The sequence below is a fragment of the Vicugna pacos genome, chromosome 16 (assembly GCF_048564905.1).
Source record: "Vicugna pacos chromosome 16, VicPac4, whole genome shotgun sequence".
Classification (NCBI taxonomy): Eukaryota; Metazoa; Chordata; class Mammalia; order Artiodactyla; family Camelidae; genus Vicugna; species Vicugna pacos.
Genome location: NC_133002.1, coordinates 57,828,597 through 57,849,085, shown reverse-complemented (window position 1 = coordinate 57,849,085; position 20,489 = coordinate 57,828,597). Strand labels below are relative to the sequence as shown.

The following is a 20,489-nucleotide window of genomic DNA, read 5'->3' as shown; positions in this document are numbered from 1 at the left end:
GGGAGACAAGACCTGGTAAAATGGGTTCAAGAATTCCCCCTTAGGTACACAAGCTATATAGATGGTGACCAAACACATGACAGGGCTGGGAGCAGTGAGGCAGCAGGGGTCTTCAGATTCAGACTGTTCAAACTGGAAGAGACTTTAGCTTATCTAGACCAAACTTCCCCTTTTTCAAGACCCAGAGATGGTGAACAATTTGCCCAAAGTCACACAGCAAATTGTGGCAGAGTCAAGCATGAATTTAGGTCTCTTCCCCAGAGAACGTGAAGCTCTTTGCTTCACCTCTGTACTACCTTCTTTGGCCATAAGGGGGCACTCACGGGTCCTGGAGAAGACAGTACATCCCCAAGGATGCTTACTCATGCCAGTGGCCCTGTGTTAGAGGAAAGCTGGAGTCCAGTCATGAAAATATAATCAATTCTCCTGATAAGGTTTTCTTGTTGAAGCCTGGTTGAGCTTGAATCAACAAACAAGGTCCTGGGACGGAACAGTCCTGAAGGGGAGTGGGAGGAAACTTACTCCAGACCTCTATTTTCTAGCTTCATTTATAATCAATTCTCCTGATAAGGTTTTCTTGTTGAAGCCTGGTTGAGCTTGAATCAACAAACAAGGTCCTGGGACGGAACAGTCCTGAAGGGGAGTGGGAGGAAACTTACTCCAGACCTCTATTTTCTAGCTTCATTAGTTCAGAGTTTATAATATGCTGCAGAAAATGTTTTTGTGTGGAGTTCAAACAAACTCTGTTTGTCTATCCCCTTGGTTGGTCAAGCAACCAAGGGACAAGCCTGGGCTAATGACAGCCAGCCCTCACGGGATGACCTCAGGGAAGGGACCAGCGAAAAGAGTGTGTGTGGTGGGGAGCTCTGACTTCCAGGCCAGACGCACGGGCCAACAGGGAGCAGCAATGGCTTGGCAGCTGGCCCAGCCAGCTACTTACCCCAAGGTTGACACCTTGGACACAGCAGGGAGAAACGGATGCCAGGAGAGGGGAGTGGAAGGGCTTCTGTGGCAAAAGCAGCTCCATTTTCACAGAGGTCCTCAGGCCCTGCCCAGCAGTCTTCCATCCCCTGGTCAGATGTCTGTCATCCTCCCACCCCAGCACCAGTCTTCCCAAGGAGGGAGGAGACGCTGGAGCAGGCCCTGCTAAGTGTGCAGGGGCCCCTCAGACTTCACTGATTCTGGGACCCAAGCCAGGGGCTCCCCTCCAGTTCTCTGCACAGACGCCAGGACGGGTACTCCACCCGACATTTAATCTGTCCCGGGCCTGCCTCCAGGCTAACCCCTCAGCCTGGCCCTCCACCACCACAGGCCATGACTCATTCTCTCACAAGGCCCTTCTTCCCCAGGTTCCAGTCAGTAGGAGGCTAGGCAAGGGAAGAAGCGGGTCAGGAGGGACTCAGAGGAGGGTTGAGCTCTTTGAAACTGTCTGGAGGGTGGGGAAGGACAAAGAGATAACATGGGGGGCACCCAGGCCAGACCTGAGGGTCCAGTGTGTTGACTGTAGCAGCAGCAGTAGCAGCCAGCCGAGCCAAGCTGGCCATGACAGACCCGAGATGGTCTGAGACCCACCTTCCTGGGCCCCAGGTACCATGGTACCCAAGGAAAAAATGTCAGGAGGACCCGCTCCTGGATTCTGCTAGTTGGAAGGAACCCTGAGTCTTTGGAAGCCAGCCCCTAAGGTCCCAGCTCCCAGCTGAGTCCCAGTGTGCAGAGCAGAGCCTCTGGTTCAGGCTTCCTGGGCAGCCCTTCACCCCGGCCCCTGGCGAAGCAGCCAGATCCCATTCCTGGGCAGAGGCAGTCGTCACTGACTTCAGGGCTCAGATGCTGCTCACATTTGTGAGTGACCCCAGGGATCAGACACTGGTCACGTACATGATCTCTGTGTGCAGCCGCTTCTCGGAACTGTCTGTGTCTTCCACAATGAGGGTCCCCTCTGGGGCAGCCTCCGTGACGGCTCCTTCTGCCTGCACCTGCCGGCTCTGCCTCTCCTTCTTCCTCAGGGCGCAGAAACTGCCACTCATGAAGAGGGCGGCTGAGACAAGGAAGAAACTTGACATATAGAAAACGTAGCTGAAATTGTTGGTGGTGTCCAGGAGGAGTCCTGAGGGACAGAGAGAAAAGAGAAAATTAGGCCACTGCCCAGGCTACCAGGCCTCCCCTGACTCTCTGATCCCTGCTAACTTGCGTGCTCAGCAAGAGCAGGGGTTTTATTTTTGTCTCTGCTGCATCCCCAGTACTAGGAACTGTGGCTGGCACCTAGTAGGCACTCAATAGGTATTTGTTGAATGAAAGGAAACACTAAACCAGCCCTGGTACCAGGCAGGAAGAGTCTTTGGGTCAGAAGGGCATTAAAGGGCATGTTTCCTCTACCCTTGGTGGCAGGAAGCCAAGGACTCAAGGGCCAGTGGAGTCTGGGATATCTGCTCAGCCACTCCCTGGGCCCATGATACTTCCTCCTGGATAGTTCTACCCCCTTGCTGGCTTGGAGAACTCCCTTGGAAACTGGGATTTCCAATGCCACACTCAGGAAGGTCTTAATGTAATAGCTGTGTTGTCTGTCGACTGCCCTCCACCCCCACGGGCTTCACAAACCTTCCCCTTTACTCTGAATGTCACACACTTAGTGGCCCAAGTCCACTCGTGTGGGTCTCTGCTTCCATATCTGTTCATTTCCCTCTGGGCACAAATCACCATTATGATCACTAAGATGCCTCTTTGCTTTAATCTCTTCAATCAAAAGGTAAGCCCTGAGGGGTGGGGACTAGCTCTCGATTCAGCCACACCCTCCCAGTGACTGGCACAGGTGTATGAATGGTTATGGCAGGTGTCCTTATCTGCATTTTGCAGATGACATGGCTCAGAGAAGGAAAATGACTTGCCCAGGTCCCACAGGCAGGAAGTGGGTGAACCAGGACGTTAATAACAGCAAACACATGCATAGCACTTACCATGTGCCAGGCTCTCTACTGAGCTCTTTGATATGACTTGTGATCATCACAACAATCCTATGAGGTAGATTCCATTATCATCCCCACTTTACTGATAAGACAACACAGACGTATGGAGAGGGAGACAAAGGTCTTGGGTAAGTCTGGTAGAAAAAGCCTTCTTTTTAACTGTTCGTACCCTGAGTGCCAGTTGGGAGAAAGGGTGAACTCAGTCCCCTGGGATGCTTGAGAAAATCCGATTCAAGTCTCTAACCCTGGAGATGCTGAATGGGGTCCAAATCTGTCCATACTGCTCCTATTTGCACCACCCTTCCCCGCAAACCCTACCCACCCAGGCCACACCTGGCCGCCCTTTCTTCCCAGGGCCTCACCAGCCAGTGGAGGGGAGATGAGGATGGAGATGCTTTCCAGGATGGTGAAGAGGCCCAGGGCACTGGGGAACCGATCCATGGGGACAATGTCCATGAGGACCTGGAAGAGGAGGGCACCAATGCCACTCATGGACACGCTGTACACCAGGCAGTAGCCCACCAGCACCCGGAAGTCGGCTGACACTGTGCACACTAGGTTGGTGAGCCCATTGAGCAGGGTTGCCAAGCTGAACAGGTACTTGCGGTGACTGGCAAAGTCCTGCCGGCCCGCCACCAGCCCAGCCATGGGCCGCAGAAAGATGTTGCTGAAGCCGATGATGGAGATGAGCAGGGCCGCCCTGTGCTCATCCACCCCATGCCACGTGGCGTAGGGCACCAGGAAGACATGCGGCAGTGGGAAACCCATGATCATCCACACGACTCCCAGCGTGTACACACGGTAGCCGGCGTTGTGAAGCAGGATGTCAAAGGCCAGGTGGCGCTGGATGGCCTGACCACAGGCTACCAGAAAGCCACGTGTGGGTCTCTTGGAAGGTGGAGGGAGGTCTTCTCTGATCTTGGGGGCCACACTGGTGACCACGGGCCTCAGGATGGCCCCGGGCCTCAGGATGGCCCCGCAGACGCAGCCGTGGAGCAAAACCCCACCAAAGATGAGGAAGGTGCCCCTCCAGCCGAGGTCCTCCAGAAGGTAACGGGAGAGCAGTGGCCAGAGCATGATGCCCAGGGAGACGCCCACTGAGGCCAGTGCATTGGCCAGCACCCGCCAGCGGGTGAAGTACAACCCCATCGCGGTGATGCTCGACTGAAAGCTGAAGCACATGCCCAGGCCTGTGGAAGGAGAGGCGAGACTAGCTCAGGGTGCACCCAGCACGGGGGTCCTGGGGTCATGTCCCAGGTCTGTCTTCCTTCCATTCTGGCCCAGACCCCAGGTCCCCAGGGATTTAAGATGGCATCAGCATGCTTCATCACCTCCCTAGAAGCATCCCACCTCCCTAGAAGCATCTGTCCTCCTGAGGCTGCCAGGGGCACACCTGTTCCCCTGGCACAGCACTTGGGGATCCTCAAAAACCTAAATCAGGTTAAGTCTCTCCCCTGCCTAACACCTTCCAAAGATTTCCCATCACATCCAGGAAAAAAAGCCAAAGTATTTACTAAGCCCTGGAAGACTCTGCATAGTCTGGCCCCTGGTCACCTCCTGGGTGCCATCTCAGGCCACTCTCCCTGTCACTCACCACAATCAAGCCACATCAGTTTCTCTTCCTCTGGACACTAAGCTGCCTGCTACCTTGGCATTGCAGTCAGTTGCCTTTCCCTCTGCCTGGAATATGCTTCCTGCAGACTCTCCTTTCTCGACTCAACCCAGATGCCACCTCCACACCCACTCTGCACCTGCCCTGCACCCTGTCTGCTCAAAGGCACATCCCTCCAGCAATTCCCCTCTCCTGTAGTCCATTTTCTCCTCTTGACTAGATCATTCTCCTTTGTTGTTATTTCTCCCATTAAAACAAAACAAAACTTTGTCTCGACCCCAGTCTCTTCTGGGTCCCAGCCCATTTCTCTGCTCCTCTTCCATCAAAATGTCTTGGAAATACTGTTTATATTCACTGTCTCCAGTTTCCCTCCTCCTGTTCCTTTTTGAACCTATTTCAATCAGACTCATCCTCACCGCTGTTCCTGAATTCCTCTTCTCCAGGCTGCCAACCTCCATGTTGTCAAAGCCAAAGACAAGAGTCTGGTCCTCCTTGGTCTCATCCATCAGCAGCTTCACACAGTCCATCTCCCCCTCCTCCCAAGGAACTTTCCTCACTTCATTTCTCAAACCCCACTCTCTTGGTTCTCCTCCTACTCTCTGTTCCTTCTTCCTGCCCAGGCCACTAAGCACTGGAGCGTCCTGGGCCTCAGGCCTCAGTCCTCTTCAGCCATCCTCCCTCGTTCCCTCAGTGACAGGACAGTACCTCATGTCATCTCAAGACTCGAATACCAGGCATCTCATGATTCTCCATCAGCCTGCTCCAGCTCAGGGCCTGTTCTCTGAACCCGACTGGATACGTCCAAACCCGAGCTTCCCATCCCCCTGCATGCCTGCTTCCCTCCTAGTTTCCCCATCGTAGTTAGCAGCTACCCCATTCTTCCAGTGACTCAGGGCAAAAAACCTTGATGTCACCCTTTTCAGCTCTAGGAAACTTGGGTGGTCCTGGTCTCTTCTCTGCTCCTCATGTGCGATCCTGAACCCGACCACATCTCATCCATCATACCACGCTGGATTAAGGAACAACCACCTCCTGCCTGGGTGATGACCACACCCTGACCTGTCCTCCAGCTCCTAGCCCAGACCCCCAGGTGTCTTCTCAACACGGCAGCCAGAGCAGTGCTTCACAAACGGCGGCAGCTGGATGACGCCACTCACCCCTCTGCTTGAACCCCTCAAATGGCTTCCCATCCCACTGCACAACCTTTTAGGAACTAAACCCCTATCCAGCCTCCCCCTGACCCTTCGGACCCCTGTTCATGCCCCTCCATCCTATCGGCCGCCTTGCTGCTCCTTGAGCACTTCCGCGCCTTTGCCTTTGCTGTTCCCACTGCCTGAATGTTCTTCCCCAGAGAGTCTACAGGAAAACTCCCTCACCTCCATTAGCCTTCTGCCCAAATGTCACCTTCTCGGCAGGGCCTTCCCTGACCACCCTGTTGAAAGTAGCAACCTCCCCCAACCCTGCTTTTCCTGCTGCACTGGGTGTCCTGGTCATTCTACCTCCTGTTTAATCTCTGCCCACTCCCGCCCAGAGCCAGGACACTATCACATCAGCTGTCCGGTCTTCTCAGCCCCTTGTCATGATCAGAGATAATTCTTCTTTTTTATATGCTCATTGTTCCTCTGCCTCATGTGACTGTAAGCAGCCCCTGGAGATTAGGATCTCTGCGTGCCTGGCGCTTTGCAGTCTTGCACCCAGGACCGACCTAGTAGTTCTTGAAATGGAATGATAGTCACCTGTGATGAATCCTGCCGTGAGGTAGAGCTGGCTAAGGGTGCGACAGAAGGAGCTGGCCACCATGCCTAGGCTGGCCAGCGCACCCCCCAGCATCATCGTCACTCTGCAGCCAAAGCGTCCCACCAGGATGCTGCACAGGGGTCCTGTGGGGAGGAGGAGCCAGCAGGTGGCAGTGGAAAGAGAGGGGTCCGAGGGAGGGGAAAGAGAGGGTTTGGGAGGGGGTTCTAGCAGGAACTAGCAGGTGGCTTAAAGGGCACAAATATTTAATTTGACCCTGACAAAGATCCTCAGAGGTGCAGACTGAGGCCCTTCACTGCACTGACCTGAGGCCTCCTCCATCTGGATGAAGCATGATTGGCTTGTGACCTATTTGGGTGGGTGAGGGTCCCACAGCAGCTAAATCACAGTGAGCACCTCCAGGCCCTGCTCCCCGCTCCCCCTCCTCAAGAAGACTGGCCACAGCACTCCCTCTCCATTGCTCTGGCCTCTTGGGGTGCTCTGGAGAAAAGCAGGTGGGGTACATTCTCCCCTCCCCCATCCCCTCCAGCCACCACCGAAGACTTGTACCCAGATGTCCTGCCCCTGGTGGAGAGGGGCCTGTTCTCCTCCACAGCCCCCATCCCCAAACCTGAGCTGCTTTCTCATCAGTCCAGACCCAGAGTAGAAGCCAGCCAGTCCCATCCAGCTGCCACACCACACCTCACAGGGCCCCCCCTTGCCTAGAGCCCTGCCCCCAAGTACACATAATGAAGTTTCTCCAGAGTCACCCTCCCAGAGTGGAGCCAAAGGGACAGAGAAAATGTGTGTGTGCACAAGGCGTGAGTCTGCGTGATTGGGTGGAAAGAGGATGTGTAGGTGTGAGCCAGTAAGAGTATGGGAGTAACAGAGGAAGTGAGGGGCCCATCCTCAGAGGTAATCAGGGAGAGGCAGCTGTAGAGGGAGAGGCAAGGCGTTGAAGTGGACCTGACCGCTGACCCCGCCTTCATACTTTGGCCTGACTTTGGAAAGGTGACATTGGGGAAAGCCCTGAGTCACTGAGTTGGGGACAGGGCACTGGGACACAGGGTGCTACTCCTGCAGGGGCACTGCTTCTGCCCTGAGCTCACCCTACAACCTTGGCAAGGCCTTGCACTTTGTACTTGGCTTGCTTTCCCCATCGCTAAAATGTGAGGGGGTGGGGGGTACTTAGGATCAAGGATACTTTCAAGTTTAAAATTTCTGCGATACTCTGAATGAGCATGGGCTAAACGTATGTGTGTACATGAGACAGACAGACAGACCGGAGTCCCAGGCCGACTGAGATGCTGGCATGTCTGCTAGGTATGAGTCTAAAGCTGGCTGGGGAGTGGGGTCCACACTAGATGCCTGGCTTCTAGCCCCTGGACCATACCCCTCTCTGGCTGCAGGGAAGGAGCCCTCTGGGATTCACATTTTTGCCCAAAATTGCAGGCAAAAAAAAAAAAATTTATGTGGTCTGGGCCAGGCCTAGTCTTGCACATTGCCCTGAGCCTGGGCCCCAACCTGCAGGTTCAGGGGTCGTTCCAGCGAGGGTGGCTTCTATCCCAGTCTGACTTCCCTCGCAATTTGAGGGAAGGACCTGGAGTAATAAGCCAGCTGCTGGTGCCAGGTGGAGGGCAGGGCAGGAGGTAGCAGGGTTATGGCTCAGCTGAGACAAGCAAACACTATGCGTGGGGCGAGCCCTGCGGGCTATGAGATCTGGCTCCAGTTGACCAGGATCCCCCTGGAGGTCACTGCCTGCTGGGTCTCCCTGGAGAGCTCCCAGGAGCGGAGGGCAGACCCCTGAGCCCAAGGTTGTTATGGAGAACACTCTGGGCAGCCCCTGCCCCTCCCTTTTCCCGGGCTCAGGGTGAGGTGGTCACATTCCTGGAGAGTCAATCAGGAAATGAGGGGGGCCGCCTTCCCTCCATCTCCCCACCCCGGCAACACCCCCTCTGATTCCTGATGAGAGACAGGGCTCTTGCCCTGCCCTTATCTTGCACCCAGTGTCTTCCTTGAACCCCCCATTCCTGTCCTGAAACCCTGGAGATGAGGGTGTCCCAAACACTAATGCAGAGCTGCTTACAGTGCCCTAGCTCTCAGACCCTGCCAGGATCTGCAACCCCATGTGGGAGGTGAGCAGGATGGGATGCTGAGTGCTGCCCTCATATTGCAGAGGAAAACACTCAGGTGCAGAGAGATCACCCAGCGGGACCCCAAGCCACTCCTCCTCCAGTCTGTGCTGAGTGCTTGGCATTCCCACCGTCGGGATCCATCCTCCCGCGGTACTCAAGAGGACCAGCTTTACATCTCAGGGGCCTCTCCACCCTGGGCCCCTCCCCAGTTCATCCCAGCCCAGCCCAGCGGGATTCCAGGCAGGGGGACTGGCCCTGTTGAAATCAGATGAAATCTTAGGAATTCACTGGACAAGGCAAAACCAGTGGCCTCAGAGAGAGAGACCCAGGAGGCCAGGGAGGTTGTGGCTTCCTCTCCCACCCCAGGCTCCTTCTCACCCCTCCCAGGGTCACTCCCCAGGTTGCTCACCCCCTGCATGGAGCATGGCCGTCTGGATGGAGGGGAACCAGGAGGTCTCGCTGTTGCTGGCCTGGAACTCATGCTGCAGTTCGGTGAAGAAGATGCCGATGCACGTGGGGAAGCCCAGGGTGAGGCCCTGGGCCACCAGGCAGGCCAGCAGCACCACCCAGGACCAGCAGCCCTCCGCACGCTCCAGGGCCTGCGGCATCCTCGGCTACAAATGCTGCTGCCACAGCCTCACTGCCACCGCCACTGCCACTGCTGCCTGGGCCACCTGAGGAAGGGACAGAATGGAGCTGCCAGCACTCCCCTGGCCCACCTGCCACCTTCCCTAGGTGGTTGAAACTGTCCCTTCCTCTTGCCCCAGCACCAGGTATCACAGAGGGGCACCGCCCCCTGGGAGGTGGCCACATGCCCACGCGTTGGCCTTGGCATCTCCTTTCACCTACTTTCCAGATCAAGTCTGGCAGGAGGGACAGGAGGGGCAGGCAAGTGAGTGGAATTCTTTCCAGTTGTTACATCACTTAGTGGTCAGCAGATGGGACTTTCTAGCCACCCCCCAACCACCACCGCACACAGCAAGAACTCAATAATTGCTTGTAGAATGGAGCAGACGTCTAGAGTCAGCATAGTCCCAGTGCCCCTAGAAGCACACTCATACATTTTCAAATATTCGTAACTAGGCTTCCTGCTCACAAACACGGGCTTTCGCAATGTTGCATTTAACAGCCAGCTTCATTGTCAGTGCTGTCGTGAAGGCCACGGTGAGTGAGCCGGTGCTGGTGCAGCCAAGGAGGGTACACAGAACACTAAACCAGGGCAGCACACCAGCAGCTTTCAAGGAGAAGACACGGGTTTCATCCAAAGGCCCCCTGACATCACCCTACAGTGCTCCTTTCCCAAGGGGCTCACAGCCAAGAGGCAGGTTTCACAATCAGGCTGAATAATGACCTACCACCTGCGAGGGCTTCTCACACACATACAACACACACATACATACATAGTCACACATGAATGTATAGCAAGATACACACTCACACAGACAAGTGCAGACACACATACACAGATGTGTTCTTGCAGACACACCCAGAACCACCCAGGCACATGTGCAGACACACACAGTCATACTTTGACATGCATGGACATACAGACACACACTTACTCAGACAAGCCCAGAGACATACAAACAAATGCACACAGACACATGCTACACAGACATACGGACACACACAAACACACAGGGTCACACACTGTGTAGACACACAAACATTCTCACATTTTTGGCTCAGTCCTAACTCAGTTCCTCAACACCACCCAGGCCATACTCCCATCACAGAAGGTGCCTTAACCAGGCCTCGAAGCCCCAACCCCTCCCCAGATGCAGAGCCCTTCTCCAGTCCCCTCCGTCCTGTCCTGGCTCTCCCCAACTCCCTGGACCTCCAGGGCCCCAGACCTCACCCACACTGCAGGCTGCAGGCTGCTTTTGGTAGGCTGAAGGGCAGCCTGGGCCTTTGTGAAGCCAAAGGATCCCAGGAGCTCCAGTTCCCACAGCCTCCCTCCTTTTAGCCCCAGGTCCTGAAGATCCTTGGAAACTCAGGAAACTATCAGAAATATGAAACCCCTCTTCCTGCCAAGCCCAGCATCCCACACCTTCCCCCCAGGCCCAGAAGCTTTAACGAGGCACCTAAACTGGATCCACCCTAACTGCCTCCTTCACAGGCTCCAATGCCTTCTCTAGGCACAAGGCCTCCTCCCTCCCCAGAGGACCCCCTTCCTTCCCCTGAGCCCTGCCATGGTGAGTGGGCCATGCATCCTAGCCTCAGACTGTGTGTGCCTGCAAGCATGTGTGTGAGACCTTGAGTCCTGTGTGTGGGCTGGGAGCACCTCCTGCCCTCCAGGCTCCTGCACGTGACACTGGCCCTAGAGAGCCCCCAGCCCGGATCCTCCTGGCCCAGCCCCAAGCTTGGGGCAAACCTCAGATATGGGCTCCTCTAGCAAACTGGCTCTCTCTCGCCCCTTCCAGAATTTCTGTTCCTTCAGCAAATGGAAAGGCCACCGGTGCCACCTGATCCTCTCTGTGAGTGTCTCCCCCTCCTGCTCTGTGGCTCCCCCCTCCCCCCACCCCTCAGTCTTCCTGGACCGGCCACTTTCCCCTCTTCCTCCCAGAAGGGCCGCCAGCCTTCCTCCACTGCCCTCACTTCCTCCTGCTTGTCCCCTCTTGGCGCCCCACCCCTGGCACTCCCCAGCCCCAGAACCCTGCCAGTTTCTCTTCAGAGCAGCAGGCTGTCACTGATCAGAGGTGGCAGAGAGGGGAGATAGGAGAGGAGACACTTGGGGAGACCCCAGGCCCTGTCCCCAGCTCTCATCCCCTCCTTCACCCTTGACCTGCCCCTCTTTGGAGAAGATTTAGTGCCCTACTACTCTGAGCCTCCCCCTTTGTGAATTCTTTCCAGAATTCTGACCTTCGTTCCGCACCTACCTTCCCTCTGAACCTTTCAGTGGAGCTGACTCTTCATGGCTTGTCCTCCCTTCAGGCCACCAGGGACAATCAGAGCCCAGGAAACCCTAAGCACCTTTGTTCTCTTTGCCCCGGCCTCCCTCTGGAGCTGCCCTGCAGACTTCAGCCTTCCACCAGGAGGCTGTCCCCTCCCATACACCCCCAACTCCCAGGTCACACACATAGATTTTAGGTCCTGTTGATCCTCTGCCCAACCCCCCACCCCACCCCCAGCAAGCTGGTTCCTCCTTAGGAACTTGGCTGCTGAGATTCCAAAATCCTTACCCAGAAAGAAGTCGGGTTGGTCTTTCAAGTTTCAGCCCCGGCAGCACTTCCAGAAAGCTACCCTGACGCCCACCTCAGGCTGGGCTAGGCCCCTTCCTGTATTTCTCTCCTTAATAGTAGTTTTCACACTACATTGGAATGGATCCTTTCTGTGTTTATCACTGTCACCCCTGCTCCTCCTCCTCCCCTTCGAGACCAGGAGCAGGGACCTGTTCACCGCCCCCTCACCCCCCACCTCCAGTGGAGCACAAAGGCAATATTAACATTACCCACCTCTGCTCCCTGGGGGGTAGGCAAGCCCAGGACCAAGGATGACCTGGCTTCCTGGCAGGCAGGTCCATTCCAGAAGACTCAAGCAGTGCAGAGAAGAGATGGGGGCTCTGGTTCCACCTTGGCCCCAGCAGAGAAGCGGTCTTCCCTTTGTACCGAGAACCATGAGTCACGATCGCTGCCTAGTGCATGGTTGGGGCAAGGAGGGAAATACGGCTGGAGACTTTTCACTCTGGCAAGGGACCTCTTGCCCAGACTGAGGCCACCTTCATGCCCAGGTGGCCTGAAGCTGGGTTTGTGGGCTGGGAAAAAGTTCAGACGACATCTCTTGTCCTTCTCCCGTCACATACAGACTCCGGTCTGTTTCTAGGGCTTCCCCTCTGATGACAGAGGCCTAGCTAAGCCCTCAGGGTCAGTTCCTGGTCCCTCTGAGCTTGCAGGTGCAGGCAAAAGTGTGAGCGGAAGTTCTCCTGCAGGGGTTTGAGGTTAGGGGGCTGGTGTACAGAGTGGAGGGACAGCCTCCTCTCCCTCTTCTCCCTTTCCATGGTCCCAGTGAGAGGGAAGGAGGAACCAGCAGCCTCACCAGCAGTGAAAGAATGGAGAACCCCCTTCTCTCCCCAGGCTACACATCAGGAAAGATCCCGGGCCTGAAGCCCAGGACACAGGACAGGCAGCCGTAGGGTTCCCGCCACGCAGAAGAGCAGCAAGAGCCAGCTTGAGCTTGGGGCTGACAAGCCCTCCAGCCCTCCACCTGGCAGGGGCCCTGGAAGGAAGGAGGCGGTTCCAGAGGTGAGCCAGCTGGGGCAAGTCACCCTCCTTCCTCTCTGCCTCCAAACGTGTCCCAACAGTCCTGGAGGGGCCAGCTGACCACAGCCTGGAGGGGGATGGGATAGGCAACAGGAACTTAATGACCTCTGTCACCCTGGCTCAGTCCCTGCCTTCCGGATCCAGTTTCCACCCGGTTTCCTACCCTCCCCAAGATGGATCTCCTCTGGGTGAGGCTTCTGGGACGTCCAGGCAGTGCCCCCGTGGAGATTTCAGGCCAGGCTTTGGGTGGTGCCTGTCCCCTCACCCCTCAGGCCACGGGGGTCCCCAGCCATCCAGGCTGGGGAGGCCCAGGACCGGGATAGGAGGCTTTTCTCTCCTCCGACAGGCGGAAAGGGGCCCCGGAGGCCCACGGCAGGGCGGGTCTGCGACAGCGCTGACGGGAAGCCCGGCGGGGGAGGACGCCTCGGGGAGTGTAGGGGGCCCAGGAAGCCCGCTCACCGGCTCGCTCGGCCCGGCGGCGGAGGGGCGGCTCCACTTTCCCGCGGAGCGCGGCTTCCAGCGGCCTGCCCCGCCTGCGCTGGAGGCGGCGGGACGCCGGGGCGGCGGCGAGGACCCGGAGAGACCAGTCGCAGGGCGCCAGTGGGCGGGACCACCTCCGCGCCGCCCGGGAGCCGGGCAAGGAGGCGTCGAGGCGAGGCGGGAGGGCGTGGCCAGGGCCCGCACCCCTTCTCTTAATCTCTCGCGCTCCTCCGGCTTCCGACGCCGGCTAGGCGAGTGCATTTGCACGTGGTTAGCATGTAATTTGCATAGCCCACCTGCTCCCCTTCCAGCTTCTCGATTTTCCCCGCTCTGGGTTCTAGGACCCCACGAGTGGAATGGAGACAGCGTGTGATTAAAAGACTCCACCTCCCAGCGGGAATGGGATGGGAGGCCAGGGTGGAGATCCCTTCTTTGGGGTTTTAGCTGCCCAGGGATCCTTCCAATGAAAACCTAGAGCTTTGAGGGCCACACCCAGGGGAGCCCAGCTGTGGGAGAGCGGAGAAGAGGGTGGACCCCTCAGCCCTGGGATCAGGTCAAAGAATGTCCACCACCTCTGCCATGTGCCCCTTGGAACCGCAGGCTTCTCCCCACACCTGGCCAGCCCTTAATATTCATTGTTTAAAATATATTCAATTACTACAATGTTACAATAATCAAGACAGTGTGGTACTGGCGTTAAGTGTAGACACGTACATCAGTGAAATCGAATTGGGAATAAACCCTTACATTTATGGTCAATTGATTTTCCAGAAGGGGCCTGAGACAATCAGGGTGGGAAGAATAGTCCTCTCAGTAAATAGAGCTGGAACAACTGGGTATCTGCATGTAAAAGAATGAGGTTGGACTTCTACCTCGTATCATTTAGAAAAGAAAAAGGATCACAGATGTAAATGTAAAAACAGAAACTATAAAGCTCTTAGAAGAAAATATAGGAGTAAATCTTTATGATCTTGGATTAGGCAATAGATTCTTAGACAACAGATCAAAAGCACAGGTGACAAAGGAAAAAACACATAAACTGGATGTCATCAAAATTAAAAACTTCCATGCGCCAAAAGACACCATTAGGAAAGTGAAAAGATAGCCCTCAGAATGTGAAAAATATATATGCAAATCGTATATCTGATAAAGGACTTGTGTTGAGCATATATGAAGAACTCCCACAACTCAACAGTAAAAAGACAAATAACCCCATTAAAAATGGGCAAAGGATCTGAATAAATATTTCTCCAAAGAAGGTATGCAAATGCACAATAAGCACATGAAAAGATTCCCAACATCCTTCTGCATTGGGGAAATACAAATCAAACCCACAATGAGATACCACTTCCTAGCCACTAGGATGGCTTAGCTTCTGGGTGAATTATGTAGGAGATACTGTGTCAAGTTGTAAGGCAAGTCTTAGACATAAAACATCACTGTGCCTGTGGTTCATTTTCTTGCAGACAGTCCCAGTGCTAGGGTTGGCTCTTACTTGGCATATTCTGCTTAGCCTGAGGTTCCCTGGATACAAACATTGGGAGGAGGGGGTTAAGGTTTATCCCATGGTCCTAAAGGGATGGTCCCAGGCCTTGAGAGGTTTTGTGGGGGAAACAGAGGGGATCATACTCCAGGGTCTGCACCATTAAGGCAGTCCTCATCTCAGCCTGTGAGCGGCAATACCTGCCCTAAGTGCTCAGAACGGGCTGGATGCAATCCTCCACCCCATCGCTAGCTGCTCTAGCAGGACCCAGGGACTCAATACCAGGCACTTCCTGGAGGCTTTTGCCAGCTCTGAAAAAATCAAATAGGGAGGATTTCCAGGACCCTACTGTCCTCTGGGGGGCCCCACCCTAATCTTCAACCTCTACTTCATCAAGATGAAATTGATAGAGCTGTGGGGACACCATTCTGGACTCTGGGTACATCTCCAGAATGAGGCTCCCATCAGGCTGGGGCATGATCTCAGTGGATGTCACAGGCAGCCCCCATAGCCTTCCCCAGGTTTCCTCTGTGACTAGTCCTTAAGTATAGGTCTGAGCGCACAGCCTAGTCACCAGGCACAGTTTTGTTAAGGCCTATGACAGCTGTCAATGAGGGGTGGGTGACCAGGGACTCAGAGTTGAAAGGGTTGTCATCCTACAGTTAGGCAAACTGAAGCATCTGCTCAAAGAGAGAGGGAGGCACCTGCTCAGAATCATACATCTCTAGGAATTAATAGTACGTAATTAGTAGTTACTGGCATAGCTGCTCTAAATCACTAACAATTAACAACCACCACCCCATTCTATTGCTGGTCTGCCAAACCCCTGAGATCTTTACATGTGCATGGTTGTTCCCTTTCCCTGGAGCACCCTGTCCTGGTCCTTTTTTTTTTTTTTTTTTTTTTTAACCTGGTTGGTCCCTAGTTGGCCTTCAGGTGTCACTTAGAAGCCCCTTCCTCCAGGAAGTCCTCCCAGACCTCCCATGTGGAGGCATTAATCCTGCTGAGTGTTGTGCATCTCCCTCACTAAGTTCCCTGAGGCTTAGTTTTCTTGCCCTGTTGATCAAAGCGCCCCCCCTGCCCTCGTTGATCACACTTCCTACTTAGTGTGTAGCACAGGATAATAATAACCAGAATCATAAGGGTCAACATGTATGGAGTGAGGTTTTATGTGTTGTCCAGATACTGCCTTACTGGTTGGATGAAGGAATGGAGTATTGACCATCTGGGTCACTCCCCTGTTCCTGGATCTCAGCCTTTAAAAATACTTTAATTACCTGAAAACTCCAGGATGGACTCTCTGTCCCTCTCCCAAGGTCTTGGCCTCTGGCTGTGACCCTGTGGTGTCCCTGGCATGGCCAGAATGTCCTCTGCTGGGACAATGGGGACACAGTCTGTCCGGGCTCTTCTGGACGCTGCTGGCTCGGGCCCCTGGGTGCCTTCCTGTTCAGGGACCCCTTTCCTTCTCCACCAGTTCTATCCTTTCTCCATGTCACCCACCTCTGCCTGTTTGCTCTACTCTTCCAGGGCGTGTGGCAGATTGTCAGCTGGCCTTAGAGGCCCAGGCCATATCACCCAGCTGGCTCTTTCCCCAAAGACCCCCTGAACTCAGGTCTGAGGCGCAGTCTCCCCCACGAATAGCCATAGATGTGAGCCTAATGTTGGGGTACCTACTACCCTGGCTCCTCCTCCACTCCAGCCCCCACCTCCTGGTGGGGCAGAGATGTCCTGATGGCTCCCACTCAGAGGCAGCAGATTGCCTAATGCTGGGGTCAGCCTGGGGAGCAGGACAAAGAAACCACAGGATGACCTCATTCATACCTGCTGATTTGGGATTATTCTTGTGCTGAGCCCCATCCTGATTTTGGGTGTGTGGGAAGGGATGATGGTCCTAAATCAGGCAGGAGGGCATTGCTAGAACTATAGCCTGGGCACAGCCCTTGCTCCTAAGACCTCCATTGCTTTGGGCATCCCCTAGCCCCCGCCCCAAGTTGCGCCTTCCTTCTCCTGCTTTCTGCTTCTTGCCTTTCTTACCCAGACTCTTTCCTCTATGCCACCCCTCTCTCTGGAGCTCCAAGCCCTTCTCCTTGAAATTTTCTCATTGTCATCCCAACTCAGCCTGTCCCCACACACCCGCACCATCTTCCTCTCAGACCAGGCCGCACCTCTGTCCTCTAATTCCGTCTGATCTGGGGCCTCCCTCCTTCCCCTTTGCCTTCATCTTCATATCCAGATGATCATCAGTTTCACTGACTCTTCCTTTGCAGTCTTGCTTTTATGTCTTATCTCTTCCTGATGCTGGGGCCACTTTGGGCCCACACGGCCCAGACACTGATGCAGAACATCATTCTCTCCAGTGTTTCCTCCCATGTCTCTGGCCACTTTTGTTTTTTGCACTTGACCTTTGAATGGCAGAGTTCGACAGGCTCTGACCTTCACCCTCTCCTTTTCTCACTCCACGCCAGTCCCTCCAACTACCGCTTTTACACTGATCACTCCACATTTTCTATGTCCAGCCCAGATATCCAACCTGGCACCTTCATCTGTGTGCTTCAACAGCCCTAAAACCCAACATCATCTGGAACTTGCCATTGACACTGGCCTCCACTGCCCCCGGTGTGGCCACAAAAGCCCTCAGAGCTTGGCTGTTGCCGCCCTTCCAGCCCCAAATCTCTCTTTCTCACTTACTGCTCTCCTGCCACTCTGGGCTTCTCTGCTTGTCATGCTCCCGCAGCTGCGAGGGCTTTGCCCCTGCTGTTCCCCTGCTCAGAGCACTATCCTGACCCTCTTTGCCTGGCTAACCCCTGTCATCTCAGATTGAAGGGCAAACATCACTTCCTTTGGGAAGCCTTCCCTGATCTCCCTGGTGAGGCTGGTTTGCTCGGTAATTTCTCCTCCTAGCACATCTACTTTTCCTCTTGGCCCTGTCCACCATGGTGTGTTTATACTGATTTAAACCAGGAGTTAGCACCCTTTTTCAGGGCCAAATGGCAAATATTTTAGGTTTTGCAAGCCAGGGAGTCTCTGTCGAAATGATTCAACTCTGCCATCATGGGCAAATGCAGTCATGGACAATATGAATACAAATGAGCCTGGCTGTGTTCCAATAAAGCTTTATTTATGGCCACTGAAATTTGAATGTCATATAATTTTTCATGTGCCACCAAATATTATTCTTTTGATTTTTTTCCACATTAAAAAATGTAACAATATTAAAAAAAGTAACACTTTGATTACCTTATGAGCTATACAGAAACAGGCAATAAGTCATAGTGTACTGACTCCTGATTTAAACAGTTCTGTGATTAATCTCGCTCTTGCTATTTCTAGATCACAAGCTCCATGAGGGCAGGGACTGAGCCTGTCTTAGCTCACCACTCTGTCCCCATGTCTGACCTATGGGAAGAAAACTCTTTCCTCTTTTTCTACCACCCTTCACCCCAGCTCAATGGATATTTGTTGAACGAATGAAAATAGCCAGGTATGTAGGTTAATTCACTAAATCCTCTCCAAGGTGGGTGCTATTGTTATTTTTGCCTTTTTTCAGATGATGAATCTAAAGCACAGAGAGGTTAAGTAACTCATCCAGGGTCACACAGTTGTAAGCAGCAGAGTCAGGCAGGACATTTGGCTTTGGAGTTGATGTGCTTAACCACCACATCATGTTTGGTGGGGACCATCGCTGTGCAAGCTCAGTATGATGTGGCAAACAACCTGTCTCCACGCCCGCACCAGCCCCCATCCCCCTTCCAGCCTGCACACACTCCATGTCTCAGGTCAACTTCTCTTCTTCAGGGATGACTGGTGTGGGATGGGTCCTTGGTCTCTTCCCCTGAAGAGCCTTTGTCTCAGCAGGTGGCCAGATACACTCACCACCATGGCTGAAGTTAGGGTCTGTCCCCTCAACCAGGGTTCCCCAGGGCAGAAACTGGGTCTCTCTTGCACACCCTCTGGGGATCCCTGTACCTGGACCACAGGAGCCACTCAGGACACATTTGTGGAACACTGGAGCAAACCGGGCAGAAATCTAACCATTGGTGTCATCTGCAATTGCATATGATACACAAAAACCACCAGGGCATGTGTCCTCCATGCAGGGAGAATCTGTAAATAAGGAAAACAGCTTCCAGAAACACTTGGTAGGGAGCCAGAAGCCTTTTAATGGGTGCCCCTGAGCTTCTGGCACTTTGATTGTGGTTTGGGTAAGGCTGAGCAGCGAGTTGAACGTGATTATGGAATGTGATTTAAATTTTCACTTGAAGCATCGGTGTAAATATGCATCACTAACAATGGGGCATTATTGGCACTGTGGGGCATGAACATTCTGAGCTTGCAGGACAGTTGGCATCCTTAACACCTCCCCTTGGTCCAGCTACTAAATTCCAGACATGGGACACCCCCATCTAGGGTGAGGTGAGTGAAACACTAATCTAGGGCTCAAAATTGGCAAGGACACCAGCAAAACTCAGAAATTAAGATAAATAATGTAACAATATGTTTAGAAAAATCAGATCAACAAACTATAGCCAATGGAGTGGTCACCTGTTTTCATGAAAAGAAATGTGGCTGGAGTCAGGGCTGGGCTTCGTGTGAGGGGCGTGAAGTAGCACAAACGTTGGGTCAGATCTGGTCTTTAATTACAATATATTTTTTTTACAATTTTGATATTCTGTCCATAATGGACATTAGTTTTGATTTTGTAAAACACTGCATTAAAATATTATTAATCTCGGAGGGGAGGGAATAGTTCAGTGGTAGAGTGCATGCTTAGCATGCATGAGGTCCAGGGTTCAGTCCCTAGTCCCTCCACTGAAGTAAACAAACAAACAAACAAACAAAAAAACCTAATTACCTCCCCCCAAAATAAAAAAATTTTAAAAATATTATTAATCTTGATTTCTGAATTTTTGGCACCTCCCCTTGAATTCTGTGCCTTTGGTGAGAGTCTCACTTCCTTCACCCTAGTCCTGGCTCTACCAGAAATGCACCATTTCCTAACCACCTGGTTTGGGAAGCACTGGGAGTCATATAATTTTCAGCAAGTACGAGTGGTTCCCCTAACGGTGCCATTTTATAGATCAGGAAACAGGCCAAGAGAGGTCTTCCTCTCCCCTTACTCACCTGCTGGAGCATCCTCAGCCTCAAAAAATGCTCAGGCTAGAAGAGAGGTCCAGACAGAAACAGAAGAGGAAGAGGCAGGTCCTTGGCACCCACCTGGATGCAGTGGGCACATGAACCTAGCTTCAGGAGGGAACAAAGGGATGGCAAAGGGAGAATGAAATAGGTGAGCAGCCAGGCCTTGGCCAAGAAAGGATGTGAGTGGCCTCCTGCCCTCCACCCTCAGGAGGAATTCCTACAGTCCTTGGGTCCATGTGTGTTAAGCACCTGCAATGTGGTAGGCATATGCTAAGCAATGGAGACACAAATGAAATACCTAGGCTGCTGCTAGTCTGATGGAGAATTTACACATGAAACAAGGTGGGTGCCAGGAGGGACACAGGCAGAAGGTGTTCTCTTGAGGAGATAGGAGGGAATCCCACCTGGCTTTGGGAGAGGAGGGTTCAAGAGTGGCTTCCTGGGATACAGCGCATCTTAGCTGAGTTTTAAGGGCTGAGCAGGAGAAAGTAATAAGTAATGAGGAGTAAGGAAGGGGTGAGGGTGGAAGTGTGGTCCCAGCAAAGGCCAGGAGGTGAGTTGCTTTGAGGGGCTAGAATGGGTGGGTGCGGGTGGTGAAGGACATGAGAACTACTGGAGACTGATGTTTGTGGCAAGGAGCTGAAACGGGTTGGGGTGGGGATGAGTGTGGGATCCAGCCACCAGGGAAGA

At 53.7% G+C, this 20,489-nt stretch overlaps 1 protein-coding gene across 3 annotated transcripts; it reads right to left on the bottom strand.

The window, feature by feature from the left end:
• Positions 1–11: 11 nt before the first annotated feature.
• On the bottom strand, positions 12–13,341 carry SLC16A5 (solute carrier family 16 member 5). 3 transcript variants are annotated; one of them, XM_072939547.1, is made up of 6 exons: positions 13,160–13,341; positions 11,897–12,075; positions 8,851–9,115; positions 6,309–6,452; positions 3,323–4,150; positions 12–2,104 (listed from the first exon to the last, which is right to left on the bottom strand). In XM_072939547.1, exons 3-6 carry the CDS (start codon positions 9,047–9,049, stop codon positions 1,857–1,859), a joined length of 1,419 nt encoding a protein of 472 aa, XP_072795648.1. In that variant the 5' UTR covers positions 9,050–9,115; positions 11,897–12,075; positions 13,160–13,341; the 3' UTR covers positions 12–1,856. The 3 variants fall into 3 exon arrangements, with proteins under 3 accessions (XP_072795648.1, XP_072795650.1, XP_072795649.1); XM_072939549.1 differs by lacking the exon at positions 6,309–6,452; XM_072939548.1 differs by lacking the exons at positions 11,897–12,075; positions 13,160–13,341 and having other exon boundaries at positions 8,851–9,205.
• Positions 13,342–20,489: the final 7,148 nt, after the last annotated feature.